Source organism: Schistocerca americana, chromosome X (assembly GCF_021461395.2).
Source record: "Schistocerca americana isolate TAMUIC-IGC-003095 chromosome X, iqSchAmer2.1, whole genome shotgun sequence".
In the NCBI taxonomy this organism is placed as follows: Eukaryota; Metazoa; Arthropoda; class Insecta; order Orthoptera; family Acrididae; genus Schistocerca; species Schistocerca americana.
Window position 1 is genome coordinate 122,366,288 of NC_060130.1, and position 16,052 is coordinate 122,382,339.

At 35.8% G+C, this 16,052-nt stretch overlaps 1 protein-coding gene across 1 annotated transcript in view; it reads right to left on the reverse strand.

The window, feature by feature from the left end:
- LOC124555099 (zinc finger FYVE domain-containing protein 9) overlaps positions 1-16,052 on the reverse strand; it is a 378,366-nt gene that overhangs the window by 261,525 nt on the left and 100,789 nt on the right. Inside the window, exon 3 of the mRNA XM_047128896.1 lies at positions 13,942-16,039. Coding sequence (XP_046984852.1) covers positions 13,942-16,039 — 2,098 coding nt within the window. The remainder of the gene's footprint in view (positions 1-13,941; positions 16,040-16,052) is intronic.

Here is a 16,052-nt window from a genome sequence, read left to right on the forward strand (position 1 = left end):
CAGAACATAACAGATAACGACACACATCACATCATAACAAATACTGCTCACACAAAATTTGTTGTACACAGGTCAACCATACCATGCATCTTAGAACTGATATCAGACCTGCACCAACCTTTTTCCCACCCATACTAAAGCCACATACCCTCTCCACCTCCATGATGGACGAGTGCACTTGTATGGGAATACAAAAATCTACAGAAAAATCCTAACCTCCCTATTCACACAGACATTCCAAGCACCACCAAAGGTAAGCTTCACCCTTATCACTACCCCTGGCTACCGTAATAATGTTAGTTCAAAAGAGCTTTAATATTGATAACTGTTGGAGATTCACAAGGCAGATTGATGCTATGATGTAACAAATTAAGACATCGTGCATATAGACCAAGCCAACTGAATTTAATGTGCCACCCAAGATCAGGTTGGTTCTTAATTGAATAAAAATCCATTTTCATTTCATGTGATGGTAACGTGTCTGCAGTGCAGACATTCTGTCATAAGGGACATTCCAGTACGGCTCTATTAGTTGCGTGCAAACCTACTACATCTATTGGCAGAAGCAATAGTTGTAAATGATTAATATTTTTAAATATTTAAATTATATTGTATATAAAACCAACCATTAAATGTTATTGTCAAAATGTGTTCATAATTAGTGAGAGAGTAATGGCTGTAAAGAAACAGCTACTAAATCACTCACGGGATTTACCACTTGACAAAGAAAGTGATACTATCCCATTTCTTCATTAGTTTTTCTTTGTGAGTCACTCTATCTTTCTGGGTGAAGTTGCTTATGTGAACTTTTGTGAGCAGATGGATTAAGCCACGACAAACAGTGTAAACTGCTACTTTTAGAATCAAAGTTTACACAGCACCTGCGCATCGTCATGGCAGAGTATTTTGGCTGAAATTCTATAAGTAACTAAAAGCCGGTATTGTAGCAGTGAAATGGACATTTTAATTCATCTTGTGGCAGCTGACTATTTATACAAGTGATTCAGCAGCTTATGTGGATTGCAAGCTGCTGTATGAGGCCAAATATTTAATGGATACAACCATGTGAAATTACATAGCACATCCAACAGAGGCACAAACTGCTCACTGAGAAAACAACAGACTGAACTATTTTTTATTGTATATGCTGTGCAATCAACAGACACACACTCAGGATGCTATTATGCAAAGTTAAGTTTTCATTTTGTGAAGCCAGTAACTCTCAAGTGTGGTGCTTTATTCTGAATAATTACTGTTCTGTTCAGTGAAAATGGTCTTAAATGTTTCATTACGTAAGTAGTGAGTGCAACCCAATCCTATGCACCATGTATCTAAAATCTGTTTCCATATTCAACAATTATGAAAGAAAGCTGATATAATTTGAAACTAGTATGTTCTAAAATCAACCAATGCAATGGAATCAGCTAAATAACTCATCTTCCTGTAGCAACATTATCAACTGGTTGTGGAATGGACAATGAAGCAGATATCAAAAGTGAAACCTCCAAACTCATTATTAAGCAGTATAGGCACTGTGATGACTGAAGTTCAGTGAAACCATTACTTTCATTGCTTGCATAATCAGTAAGGTTTTTTGCATCATGTTCAGTTGAATATTGTCTTTCACATAATTACAATACAGTGACCTGCTGCACACTTTCACATACCAGAAATACTTGTTTCTCAACTTATAACTAGCCTAACTAAAACATGATCCACCACAGCATGTACTGTGGTGTAAGTACAATGCAGGTCAATCATACAATTAATTACTGAATAACATTTATGTACATCATGTTGAGTCTGAAGTGATTTATATGTTAATATCTTTAGCAATCGTAAATGCAGATAGGAGCGAGTATTTTCGCTAATGTGTTGCATCCGTGTCCCACCATCAGTCACCTCAAAGTTTGGAGTTATTGGCTCAATTATTAACTCCCCTCTCTTCATCTTAAAATTCTAATTAATTATTTCATGTACAATAGCTTGCTTCAACTACTGTTTGGTGAACTGCATTGTGTAAGAATAATTACTTACCAGCTACTGCACACAATTGGTACCATTTCGCACTCCAATAGCCTCATGGTCAAACAGAGGTTATTTCTAATTAGAAAGGACTAATTAACTGAAATGACATAGAACCACTGCAAATTCTCCAATGTGCAACTGTTGCACTGAAAGGCAGACTGTTTGCTGTGTAATTCATGACTCTCCTTTGAGACTCTTCCCTGGCAATCCTACAGAGTTCCTGGTGATGACACAGGTGCCAGTAGACTATATATTCGTGGCCTTGATATCAGTTTGTCGTTTAAGATAATTTTAACATTTTTTTGTAATTTGGCCATACACTAAATAAATAAATGTCACTGGTTAAGTGACAACTGTCATTTGCTTCCATTAATACTTTTCACTGATGAAGCCACATTTATATAGAAGAGAATCAACAAAAATTGTATCATTGATGGTCACAGAAAAACCCACAGGCTACAGTGGAAACCAATTTCGAAGTTAATTTTTCGATCAATGTTTGGTGTGGCAGGATTGGTAACATGTTGACAGGTATAGTTATTTTTGAAGAGCCAATGATGAGACATATTTACTTACATTGTTTTGGAAAATTCATTTGTTAAATACCTTGAGAATATTCCACTGGCCACACAAACTGCAATGTACTTCCAGCACAATGGAGCCACTCCACATTTTACCACACGTGTGAGGAAACATCTCACCTATACTTACCCTAATCACTGGATTGGTCATGGTTGTATAATTAAGCAACAACTAAGATAACCAGACCTTACGCCAAAAGATTTTCGTTTACCCGGTTGGATGAAGTTTGAGGTGTGTACATGAGATACTCAGACAAGCAACAAAACATGTTATACGAAGAGTGCAAAATGAAATGAAATTGATGGGGGGAAATGCAATCATTTATTGTGAACAGTACAATAATTGTAATGTGATGTGTATGATAATGCTTAAAGGTAAATCTGTTAAAAATACGCGTTTTTCAGTTGATACTTGGTAAACATTACAGCATGTATTTTACAAACTGTTGAACATGTGTAAATGTTCAAACCTGACAATGTACTGAATAATACAACAAATAAAGAACAGCATACATTAATGTGTTCTATCTTGGGAACGATTCAGAATACAGTGTATGTACATATGAAGTTTTCTGCTTCAACTGACATGCCCATCATATTCCTGAATAATGATCATTTCTTGTGAGAGACATTCCATAATTGCAAGTGTTGAAATTTTCAGCAACCAGTTGCACAAAAGAAATTTTATTCCTTTACCGGTTTCAGGTATCACACTATTTCGGAGCATCAAATGTAAGATGTACGCAGCATAATGCTGTTGTCATATGGATCATAGTGGCTGTACAAAATGGTATATTATTTTTGACACTTGAAAAAAATACGATAATTAAAACCTGAAGGAAGGCCCTAGGTGCCCGAAACTGTTGAAGGAATAAAATAAACACCAATATATAGTCCAATATAAATACCAATCTACAAGTTACTTCAAAATACAACCAACACAAAAGAATCACTACCACTACATCAGTAAACTTTCAAACGAACTTCCATGAACTTAATCGATTAACAGCATTTTGGCTTAATGGTTACAAAACTGAAGAAGTGTTGCACACTTATGTGAGAAATTACATGAGGATAATCATATGACAGGAGCCTTGACCACTAAACATGACTTCAATGACAAATCAGCCAAGTAATTCAAAAAGACATCAACTTATAGAGTTATCAAATGAAAGAAATTGGGAACAGAAGAAAAACTAACATTCTCTGTAACAGAAACACACAAAAAATGTCTGTCTGAACTTCTTTTAAAGTACTGTAACAATCCGCATAGAACTATAAAGAGTTGCCATAAAAATTCATCATTTCCACTCCATATCTAAAAATTTTCTACACTAGTACATGACAGCAACAAATATGTTAGAGCTAGAAAAGACATCTCCAATGCAATAGCACAAACCGACAGACAACAACTGGTAAGAATGAACTATCTGCAGCACAGACTAGCCGATAAACATCACAAGGCAATGACACATGTCAGTACCATGTATGAAAAAGCCAAACACAGGGTACCATATAAGACAGGGTTTTTTTCCATAAATTTGTGATTAAAAAATTACAGGGTCGTCTTATATTTGCAGATTTAAAATTGCTGCTGAGGTCAACATTTTTACATTGTTCTGTAGAGTACATGGGGTAGTCTTACATTTATAGGGGTTGTCTTACATTTAGCCCTGCGACGGATGGGTGAGAAAATTTATCAGGAATGGATGGGTTAGGTCTGAGAGACTAGAATTTAATTCAAATTTAAAATTACCTATTCTGTGGTTCTGAAACATATTTATCGATTTAAAATGTGAGAATGACACTTAAATGAACATTTTAATTAATGACTGGAGTACTTGCTTGATCCAAGCATGATAAATAAAACATAATATGAATGTGTATACTTTTAACACTATTTAGCAATGTAATGTACCAAAGCATAAAATGACTCACTCCAAAATAAGAAGACATTATTAAAAATATGAACCAAATGATTAACACATATAATAAAGATGATTAACACATATAATAAAGATATTTAACACAGTGCAATGTTTATTGTTTACAATCTTCACACACCATAAAACAGTGCTCAAAGTAAAAATATGTTTTGCATGAAACACAGTAATTCTCTGTTTTGTACACTTAGAACAGCTTTCTCGATTTCCTTCCACTGCAACAGTTCTTGGCTATTGTTCTTTTCTCTTCCTCAGCATCCTTAATGCCAGAGTTCTTGTCTCTCTTGACAAGTGCTGAGAATATGCCCTTTCTTCGAGAAGTTCTTTTGTGAACTCAAATGCTAGTTCTTTTATGAAATTATGTCTCTTTTTTCCACTAAAAAAATTGCTCTTTTATAAATGATGAAAGTATTAAAAGCAGCAACATTCAATAATGAATAGAATATTACCAAAAGCCATTGTCTGGTATTTCTGTCCACATTATAGAGAGATGATAATTCCTCGATAGTCTAATCCAGCTCTAGTTGCATTGTAGCACATTATGACCTCAGGTTTATTCTGGTCCCATGTCTGCATCAATCTTATCATCAAAGTGCATGGAAGATAAAAATGTAATCATCTTTCCTTTCTTTGACACACAGGAAACACAAGTTGTGTCCTCTTGGAACTCAAACAAGCTAGAATGCACCTATCCATCTTTTGAACATATTAACTCTGGTGTAAGTTCGCCTTTCCTTCTCCTCCCCCCCCCCCCCCCCCACACACACACACACACACACATACACCCACACCCAAGTGTTACAACCATACTTAGCTTATGTTCACTCATTTTTCTTATTAGAGGATACGACATGTACCAACTGTCCACTGTTATATTCCTGTTTGAAGGGAGCATGTCTTCACACATCCTTTCAAAAAAAGTGTCAAGTTTGAAACTGGTGTTTTCAAATGGCCCTGTAGGCTGTCTCCACAGTGTATTTTTAGGTTATATATGCAGAAAGTTTAGGCATCAGCTAATGAAAACACCTGTAGCCCACTTTCTGCAGCCTTAAATGGGATGTTAACTTTGAATTCACATCTACCTCTGAAGGCTAAAAGCATTTCATCAAGTGTGGCAAATTCTCCTAAGGGTAATTTCACGTGAAATCACCCAATGGCCGTTGCCCCTATGTCACAGATTTTTCTGAAAATTTGATGTAAGAATGAACATAATGAGTTAGGGTTAAAATATTTTTTCTGGAATTTTTTGACCAAAATTGTAATTAGGAGACATTTTGAAATGTGGGCCCTTTCTACCAACTGGTGTTGAGAAACGACGCACCTTTTAAGTTTGTAACCACTATAACTTTTTTATTTATGAATCAATTTTATTCAATTTGGTGTCATTGGAAAGTAAAAGAATAGAGCTATAATATCAAATTATTAAAGTGCTGTGTCTAAGTGACAAATGTTTAAAAATTTGTAATTAATGTAATTTCTCACTTTTTTTGCAAATTTCAGGAATTTTTTTTTTTCCCCAGCAAAATCACATTTCACCATCTGAATTTTTGTTTCAAGTAATTCCTACTGCCATACTTTTCAACATAAAAAAAATCAGAAGGGTGTTTGTCCTCTATTGTTAGATCTTTTACTTTTTCAATAATGCTGTAATAATTAATTGCTTCAAATAGCTAATCAACAATACATGAAACAACAATGAAAAATTCAATCTAGCAGCAAAACTCACATGCAACACAGGCTGTGTGTGTTAGGTTTTTGTGTGACTGTGCACTTTATATATCTGAAGAACTTCTTTGTCTTGATTTTGTGCTTCTTACATAAGCAGCCATTCTGTCTGGTAATTAGAGAACACGAAAAAGTTTCAAACCATCCAGTTCTTTTCTGTATCATACACAGTTGATTAAAAATCACAATGGAAAACAAGTGTTCTTTAGGTTTTGTGGTAGCAGTTGTGTGTCAGAAGAAAAAGAGTAGCAGTGAAGAGCTTGATTTAATAGATATGTCAAGCCTGAATCAAGCTGATACTGAATTACTGAAGCTAAGAAGCACCTGTGAAAATATTGAGAGAGTTTGTTCTTCTCACATTTGAAGACAGACAAAGAATTTGCTGTGACCCTTTTAAGAAGCATGGTAAAAAGACGGCTAAGATACCTTTGAAACCTATTTCTTTAACCATGGCAAGGAAATATAAAACCCTTGGACTTATCCCAGGTACCAAGCTGCACATAACATGCCATACGGACATTTTATTTCCTATGGGGGATAACCTTCCAGGGATGGATGAATGTGGAGTTGAAGATCAAGAATATACACCAGATCCATCTACAGCTCTTCAAAAACTTAATGAAAGTTGTGAATTACCTGAAATTTTGTTACCATCGCTTAGCTTTAAAATTCCAGAAAACAGTATCAGAAGTGCTACATGTTCCAGTGAAAAATGTGTGTGAAGAAACTGGCAGTGCTGAATGTACAGACCGTAATATTTTTTGCAAAAACTTAAAGGGAAATTCAGCAGAAGTTCTGTTAAAGAAACCTACAAATACTTGCCTTAGCACCAGTTTCATGGAGTGAAGAACATATCCAAATGTTTTTAAACACTGCCGAATACATGGTAAAGAAATCGAGGGTATGGCTAAAAGAAGATGGTATTTTGTCAAAAGGAAGTTACAAAGTGGGAAACAGAATAGGTAAGGATGTGGAAAAATGTGTCCAGAATTTTACTGTGAAGATGATATAAGTCGCATTTCTGATAATAAAAAAAAAAGACAGTATGTCTGTCCCTTCAGAAAATGGCAAAAGAGTATATAAGACAAAAAGACTCATTTTACATAATCTGAAAGATGTATACTTAACTTTCAGAGAAAAATACCCTGAAGATAAAATTGGTTTTACTAAATTTTGTGAACTTAGGCCAAAAGAATGTGTTACTGTAAACAGTTGTGGAATGCATAACATATGTGTATGCATGTATCACCAAAACGTAAAACTGTTAATACATGTGAAAAACTGTACACCGAACTTCTACAGAAACTTGTGTGCAATCTGGAAAACGAGGAGTGCATGCTGCATTGCTGTTCTTGGTGTCCTGACGAATATGAACTATGCAATTTTTTAATGGAGCTGGAGTCCTTACAAAATTGTCAAAATGTTGTATTCAAACAATGGATGTAAACTGATCGACCTACACTGGAGACATTAATGAAGACGACTGACGAATTTGTTCAGTATCTCATGCAAAAACTTCAGAACTTAACACATCATTATGTATCAAAATCTCTGAGTCACTACTTCAAATCAAGCAAAGAAACCCTCCCTGATACTACATGCATCATCATAGTGGATTTTGCAGAGAACTATACCTGTTTGCTTCAGGATGCTGCACAACGATTCCACTGGCAGAACATTCAAGTCACCCTTCATCCTTTTGTGGTGTACTTTAAAACATATGACTGCATTAAGTCAATGTCATTGTGTTGTGTAAGTGACTGTTTGCAGCATGATACAAACACATTCTATATTTTCCAGAAAACTGCTCTCACTTATGCATTGGAACAATTACCACACATCCAGCATGTTATGTAGTTCAGTGATGGCAGCTCTGCACAGTATAAAAACATTAAGAACTTTTTTAATTTGTGTCATCACAAGCAAGATCATGGAGTAACTGCAGAATGGAATTTTTTGCTACTAGCTGATGGCAAAAATGCATGTCATGGAGTTGGTGGTACTATTACACGTTTAGCTACAAGAGCAAGTTTACAGCATCCATATGACAGTCACATTTTTAAGTCCAAAAGATCTGTTTACATTTGCCAAAACTCATGTTCCAGAAATAGAAACCTTTTATGTTACAACAGAGGAGATAACAAAGTTCACAAACACGTTACAAAAATGATATGAGACAGGTTCTACCATTCCTGGGACAAAAGTGAATCATTTTTTTCAAACCACTGAATGAAAACAAGTTGCTGATAAAGCGTGTTTCATCATCTACTAAATTCATTCAAGTTCCTCTTGGAAATCAAAACACTGCCTCTAACACAATTAAAGAAGAAACATTTGTCGCAGCTATCTACGATAACCAGTGGTGGCTTGGAAAAATTCTAGAGATAAGTGAAGAACACAGAGATGCAAAAGTCAAGTTTATGAGTCCAAGTGGCCCTTCTTCAAGTTATTCATGGCCACTTCACACTGATGTTTGCTGGATACCTTATGAAAACATTTTAATGACTTTGCCTACTCCTAGTGCAAGCACAAGTACTGGTCGTTTATATACTTTTGAATCAGACATAACATTGTCCATTAAAAACTTGTTTGAAAGAATGAATGGTTTTTAGAATTTTATTAAGTGTTTACGAGAACTGATCATCATTTATGACCACTAGGTAAGAGTCACAAAATGAAATGTGTATATCATTATTTACGTTCTTTCTGTTTTAAATGATTAAACAGAACAAACACCCTTCTGATATTTTTTATGTTGAAATGTATGACAATCGGAATTCTTTGAGACAAAATTTAAAATGGTGAAACTTGTGATTTTGACGAAAAAATGCATTAAGTTTGTAATTTTTTTTTTATGACTTTAATTACGGATTTGCACATATTTATATGCAGAATTGCAGCATTGTTATAGTGATATAGTTGGTCCTTTTATCTTTCTAATGACACCAAATTGAATAAAATTGATTTATAAATAAGGGAGTTATAATAGTTTAAAAACTTTCAACCTACCTTTCGTACTGACGCCAGATGGAGAAAATGCCAGACATTTCAAATTGGTCCCCTGACTATATAGTTTTGATAAAAAAAAAAAAAAAAAAAAAATCTGAAAAAAATTATTTTAACACTTTCTATTTATGCACTTTCTTACACCAAATTTTCACAAAGATCTGTGACATAATGGCAATGAGATTTCTTTATTTTGGGTGATTTTAAATGAAATGAGTTCTAGGCAATAATGCTTCCGACAGTGCTCTACAAAAGTTTGAAATATATCTCTCATGGGTGCTAATCTAACAACATCTTATCTCTATGGCCTAGATGTAACATCATCAAGTCGAATAACTCTCATCAGGAACCTGAAGCAAAGGAGCAACGTGAGAGCAGGAACATTCTAACCACGAGCAGAAACATTCTAATCCTGATTACATTAGATTCAGTTTTGGTTCAGTAGACCCAAAAAATTAGATAATTCTCATGGGTGCGGAACACGACAAAGTATACCATAAAACATTTGAAAATGATACTTACTACCTGGATCATTTGTCAGGAGATTGTCAAACTAGGTGAATACAATACAGTAAGCTGGGAGAGCTAATATTTACAGAATTAATATTCTGTCAGAATGAAACACTGTTATGCACTGTTAACAAATTTATCGTACACAAATTACCTAATCTTTACTGTTGTGACAAAGTGCTGTAAAAACTGAAATCTAAGTCATTTTTACTTAAGCTGTCCTAACACAGTCTCCATTAACATATTCACCTATAGGGTACAAGGAGTTGCTATGAAAAGTCTTTCAAACTCTGCTTAAACCGTGCTTTATCTGAAACCAAGTTTTTAATGGTTGCTGGCAATTTATTGAAAGTGTGTGTTCCTGAATATTGGACCCCTCTTTGGCAAAGGTAAGTGATTTTACATCTTTATGTAGATTGCTCTTATTCCTAGTATTGATACTATGTATTGAGCTATTGGTTGCAAATGGAGATATATTACTTGCCACAAATTTCATTAAGGAATAAATATAATGAGAAACAGTGGTTAGAATAAAAAGTTCCTTGAACAGGTTTCTACATGATGTTCTTGAATTTATATCACAATTATGTTTCTTATTGCACACTTTTACATGCTAAAAACTTTGCTCAGTTTAACGAGTTGCCCCAGAATTGCTTGTTTTGTAATGGCGCCAACACGCAATTTCTTCACAATATTGCAACTTCTAGCTCGCATATTCTGAGGAGTAGATTTTTTTTCCGTTATGCATCATTCTTTCGTACCTAATAACTAGCTTCAGCTACGTTTTCTGACTCATTTCTGTCAACATCCATTACTTCCTTGTCATCAGACTGCTCCAAACTGCTATCGTGATCGCTAGCTATATGGAAATTTGTGTCTGTCTGAATCATCGTCTGTAAATTGATATTCATTCTTTGTCACATTCTTTCCATGCCATCGAGTAAAGCTGTTCTAATACTGTCCTCGTCATACCATCGAAAATGTTTGTTAGTTTGGCTGATTTCTGAAATTCCAGTCGAACTCAAGATTAGACGCGCCTAATAATTGTAAAGAATACCAATACTTACTGCCTATATCACTATTACAGCTACATGAAAAACCTTTGCCGTTTCCCTTACATCTACACCACCGTACAGCTTGTGTCTCTCAGACATTTAGGAGGCAACTGACTAACAAATGTAGTAACAATGCTGCCAAAACACCAACTGTCAGACTAAACGTTACAACATAGGTATGAAACGAAGTTAGACGGGAGAAAGGTGCAGTAGTGCCATCTGTTGTTATCTGGCAAACTTTATTATTTTCTTGCAAGTCAAGACAGATCCAACACATCTGATTGGGTTCGCTATTGAGGTCACGCGCAGATTTATTCTAAAAAATTTGGAAGGGCAAGGCTCAGCAAACGATACTTGCTTTCCAGATTTCCCGATGCTACGGAACGCTTGATACTAAGACTTCTATAACCTGAGCTGTACGACCCGCCATGTTTTCCCCAAAGTATAGAATAATCATGATTATTTGCATATCAGTCAAGACGTGAGTGGAGATTTTTAATCAAATGTATCGAAGAATTAGTCGTAAATATGGGTGGTTGCTCAGCTGTGAATTGCACTAAACATTGCAAAAATGGTTTTCGCACATTTAGATTTCCACATGACCCCAAACGAAGAGAAAGCTCGCAATTGGCAAATTGAAGTGGAATATTTATTGTGTTGCATTTATACATCGTTATCATAAACATACATAAAAACTGAATAACACTTAACAACGGTAGGACGAATGACAATTAAGATATTTTTATAGCTGATTAGTCATTGTGGGGGAAGCTGCCCAAGTACCACAATCTTCCAAGAATAAAGTTTTGATCACAACTTACCTAGCAACAAATTTTCTGTCTTATTTTTGTGTTAATAATAAAGACATTTAATAACAGCATGAATTCCAGATACAAAAAAATTTACATCTGGTGTCTGGTGGGTGGTTACTCATACCTACCTGCAGGGCAGCAACTAATTTAATCTAACGAACAAAACTATAATATAAAATGTTTCTTTTGGGTAACAGGCCTATATGAACTTACTTTTCAGGTTGAGTTCATGCATTGTGCAATTCTAGGGGCTTAATAGTGATATGAGCCTACATTTCCAAAGCCGTGTGATATTACATTTCACTTTTTCTGCTAAACGAAAAGGACATGCTAGATATATCTACACACGTTAACTAATGTTCGACACACTTTATACATGAAGTAGAAAACATTTTACAAGAAATATTGTAAAAAGTTGCGTGAACAAGCTTATCATCCACCATGTAAAACATTGCGGAATCCTCAGAATTGGGGAAAACATGTCGGACGATTCATCCAATTATATACAACATAGGAGCTCTACTCCATACAGTACAGACGTTGCCCAAACTATCACGTGACACTGACTCGCGCGGCGTTACTGCAGGAGAGAAACGACTATAAACTAGCCACTAAAACAGGCTGATTAAAGTTTGACAATTTTTTGAAACAGGAGAAAACAGCATTAAATCCATCTTACAAACTTTTGTTGTATTTTAACATGTTTGCAATAAACATTCTCATATGTGTGGATACCGTATACAAACATTAAAACCGCTTTTTAAGTAAAAGTAACATTAAATAACGCAAATGTCCTTCGAAAAACATTAGCTGATTGAGAAACCAGACTAGTATTTTATTTGGCTCTGAGAAACTGTAGTGACTTCCTACGTGGATTGCAATTGAGAAATTCGGTCGGTTTTCACGTATCAGAGCACCGGGTAAAAAAGTTACCTGCTTCTAATCCGCTTTGGAACATCAACAGCGACATTCAGTTGACACAAGAAGGAACATTAATCCAGAGTGAAACTTGCAACGAAAGAAATAAGTTACATTAAAATGACTGTAATTGTTATCGCGGGAATTAATTACAGCGACAAGACCTGTCGTGGCGAGAGTACCAACAGACGTCACCAGATAGCAGGACAAGAGTGAGTTCGAGAATGGGACTGAATCGTAACTGGGATGTTTTATTTATATATTCGATGGTGCTGTTACATATTACCTGCACACTAGAAGATATTGCAGTCTGTTTTTCAGTTGCTCAAGCTCAACGCTACGGAAGTGCACCAAGGGGGAACCGTGACACCCGTTTGGCTGAGAGCTCTGTCGTGATTGCTGGGAGAGGAGCGGTGGGCAAGCAGCAAATTATGTCGTGTTGCCAACCATGGTAATCTATAGAATGTACTTTGGCTTTTTATGAACGTCTAGCACGTTTAAACTGCAGTCTGCCTGAATTAATTTGTAGTCTAAATCGAATTGAGTTTAAAACTGGACAAATACTGAACGATAGTATAAATTTCTGCAGGAAACGTTAGAAGTTTAGATAGGGGTCAGTGACACACATTCGTATTTCTTGCTGCAATGTTTTCGATGCTTAGTGTGACGTATGATGGGAATGAAATGGTATGTGGCAGCTGTTTACGCACAGCCTAAGAAAGAGCAGCGGCCAGGTGATATGTTTGGAAGTATGAGACATTGTTACATCCTCACGTCAATACAGAAGCGGAATCGGACATTATTCAGAAAGGAACAGTTGCGTTGTCAGGTCCCTCCCCAACCACCACCTCAGATTTAGCAACACATTCGGCAGAAAACAGAAAAATAATTGCGATATGGAAGATATAAATTTCACAGCTATGCTATGACGACAACGGCGACGATGGTAGTTACAAATAGTTTGGTAAGCAAAAATGGAAAAAAGAAAAGACGAAAACGGTCCGAAAATTAATGTAAACCATTTCTTTTTGTTTATTTTATTTTTCCTAGTATTAACAAAATGTAGACAATCAATAAATGGCGTATGTTTAGAATAGGTATAATGTTACCTTTTTTTGGCAGATCCTTTATATCAATAAAACAGTTCTAGTTCTGATTAGTAGGACATGTTAAAAATAAATTTTTCTCAAGGAACCTGTTCAAAAAAAGTAGGAGTCGTCTTATATTCAGGGTCATCTTATACTCTGGTAAATACGTTATTATAGCTTCATGTCTTCTCCCTTATTAATTTAATTAAAGTTACATAAAATAAAAACTTATTGTATTTTTAGTCTGCAGAAATATAGATCGACTATGCACATACCTACTGAGGGTGTTCTTTGAAGTCCTTGCACATTTTCTTCCTCATCTTCAACCACTATTTTCGACGGTAAATGTAAATATTTGGGTCTAGAAGGCTTCTCTCCACTTTCAGTGACGGAGGATGTTGATGTTGCTTTATGTTCAACAACAGCACACTCAGGTGTACTTGATTCAGAAGACGAACTTGCTGAATTATTAACATCACTGTCCCCTTCTACAGTCTGTAGTGTACAATTAGTACCTAATTTGTCATTGTGCACATCAAGGGTGTCCCTAGCCTGTTTATGGTCTATTTCTGTTTCCATTATAGCTTCAGTTGTTCCAGATACACCAGCAGAGGCATCTTCTAGTTTCATTTGAGTGAAAAGGGCTGACAGACTTTCAACTGTGCCAGAAGAGTTATTTCTCACACCAGTTTCACAGCCGAGTTGAGATTCTAATGAATTTCTTTTTATTTGTTGGCATTCTATTGAAACAACATTACTGACACTAGCTGTTCCTTGGCTTGCACTTAAAATATTTACATGTCCCACAGAATCATTACACTCAGGCGCACAGTCTGGGTACTCACTATGAGATGATTCTGTATTTTCTATGCCACTAGTGTGTGTATCGACAGACAACAATAGGCTTGGTGTTGCCTGATCTCCGGAATTATTCTCGACAGGTAAAATACTACCGGCTGTTCTATATTCATTGACAGTAGAGAAATGCTGAGATGAGTCAGTAGCAGAACTCACAGACACACACTCTTCACCAGAGACAACACTCAAATGATCCACATTTTGAGGATCTTGTTCAATGTTTTGTCCTTCCTCTCTCACAAAACTATTAGCTGCCTTTTCACAAACTGTAACTTCACAATCAACATTAGTGGAAGACATTTCACACAGATCGGCACTTACAGAACTGCTGATGATTTCAACATATTTATCACCATTATTACCTGGTTTCATATTGGAAGCAGTAGTGTCTGGCATAATGCTGCCCTTATGCTGCTGTGGTAGGCTTTCATTCTGGGTTTCAGTCTCTGGTGGCATTTTTTTGTTATGGCGTTCTCCACTCTGCTCGCTACTTTCATCTGATTCGTGTCCAGCTATATCAGTATCATATATTTGTTCCAGCTCTTGTAGATACAAGTCAAGTTCATTATCACTCAACTCTTCTATGGCACTGAAACTAATAACTTCTTCTGAGGCTTTATGATGACTGTTATCTGAAACACGTTCATATGTTAGTGTCTTGTCATTAAATTTAACCTCACTAACATTATGCTCATTTTCAGGAACAGTAGAAGTAAAGTCCTCAGCACCGCCAAAAACTTCAGGACCAACAGCGTTTAGTGCGTTGTCTTCTTCTTTGGTTTTGTATTTTATTTCATCGTTTGCAGGTAAAAGTTCTGCCCCTCCAGGGAATGTTACATCATCCTGTAGCTCAGTACCTGTGTTAACATTAGACACATTAAAAAGTTCTGGCAATGGACCAGACTCTGACATTCCCACAACTTCAGATAATGTGCCATATTCAGAAGCCCTGCCCACTGATGATGATTTTTCCACATCAGTATTATCCTCAATAATCTCTACTTTTTCAGTGGCTGTATGAACTGAAGAATGATTGTGATCTTCACCAAACCTGTACAAATGATCATGTTTCAACAATTCTGAAGACAAATTTTGCTGATTACTTTTTGAATAACTTGTCTCTGATTTATTCTCATTAATTTCAGTTCTTGACTCTTTCTCTCGAATGTGTTTATTGTCCTCATAAGGAATACCCTCCTTTATACCTTCCACACTTGTTACATTGACATTCAAATTTCCAGCATTCAGATATTCATTCAGGCTAGAAAACACACCACTAACATTAAATTTATTACTGGAGGTAACCTTTTCCACATAGTCCTTACTGTTTGTACTACTGTCTTTTCTCCCTTTAATCTCCCAGGAGTTGGTTTCAATTAATGGAGACAGCACATTATTCCTCAACACTGATATCTGAACTGAATTTATAGGTGGTGTAACAGTTTTTGCACAGCTGATAGATTCAAATCCTTCTGTGTGAGGTGGAGTAGCTTCATGTTGTAGAATACTCTTCTCCTGAAATGAAAAT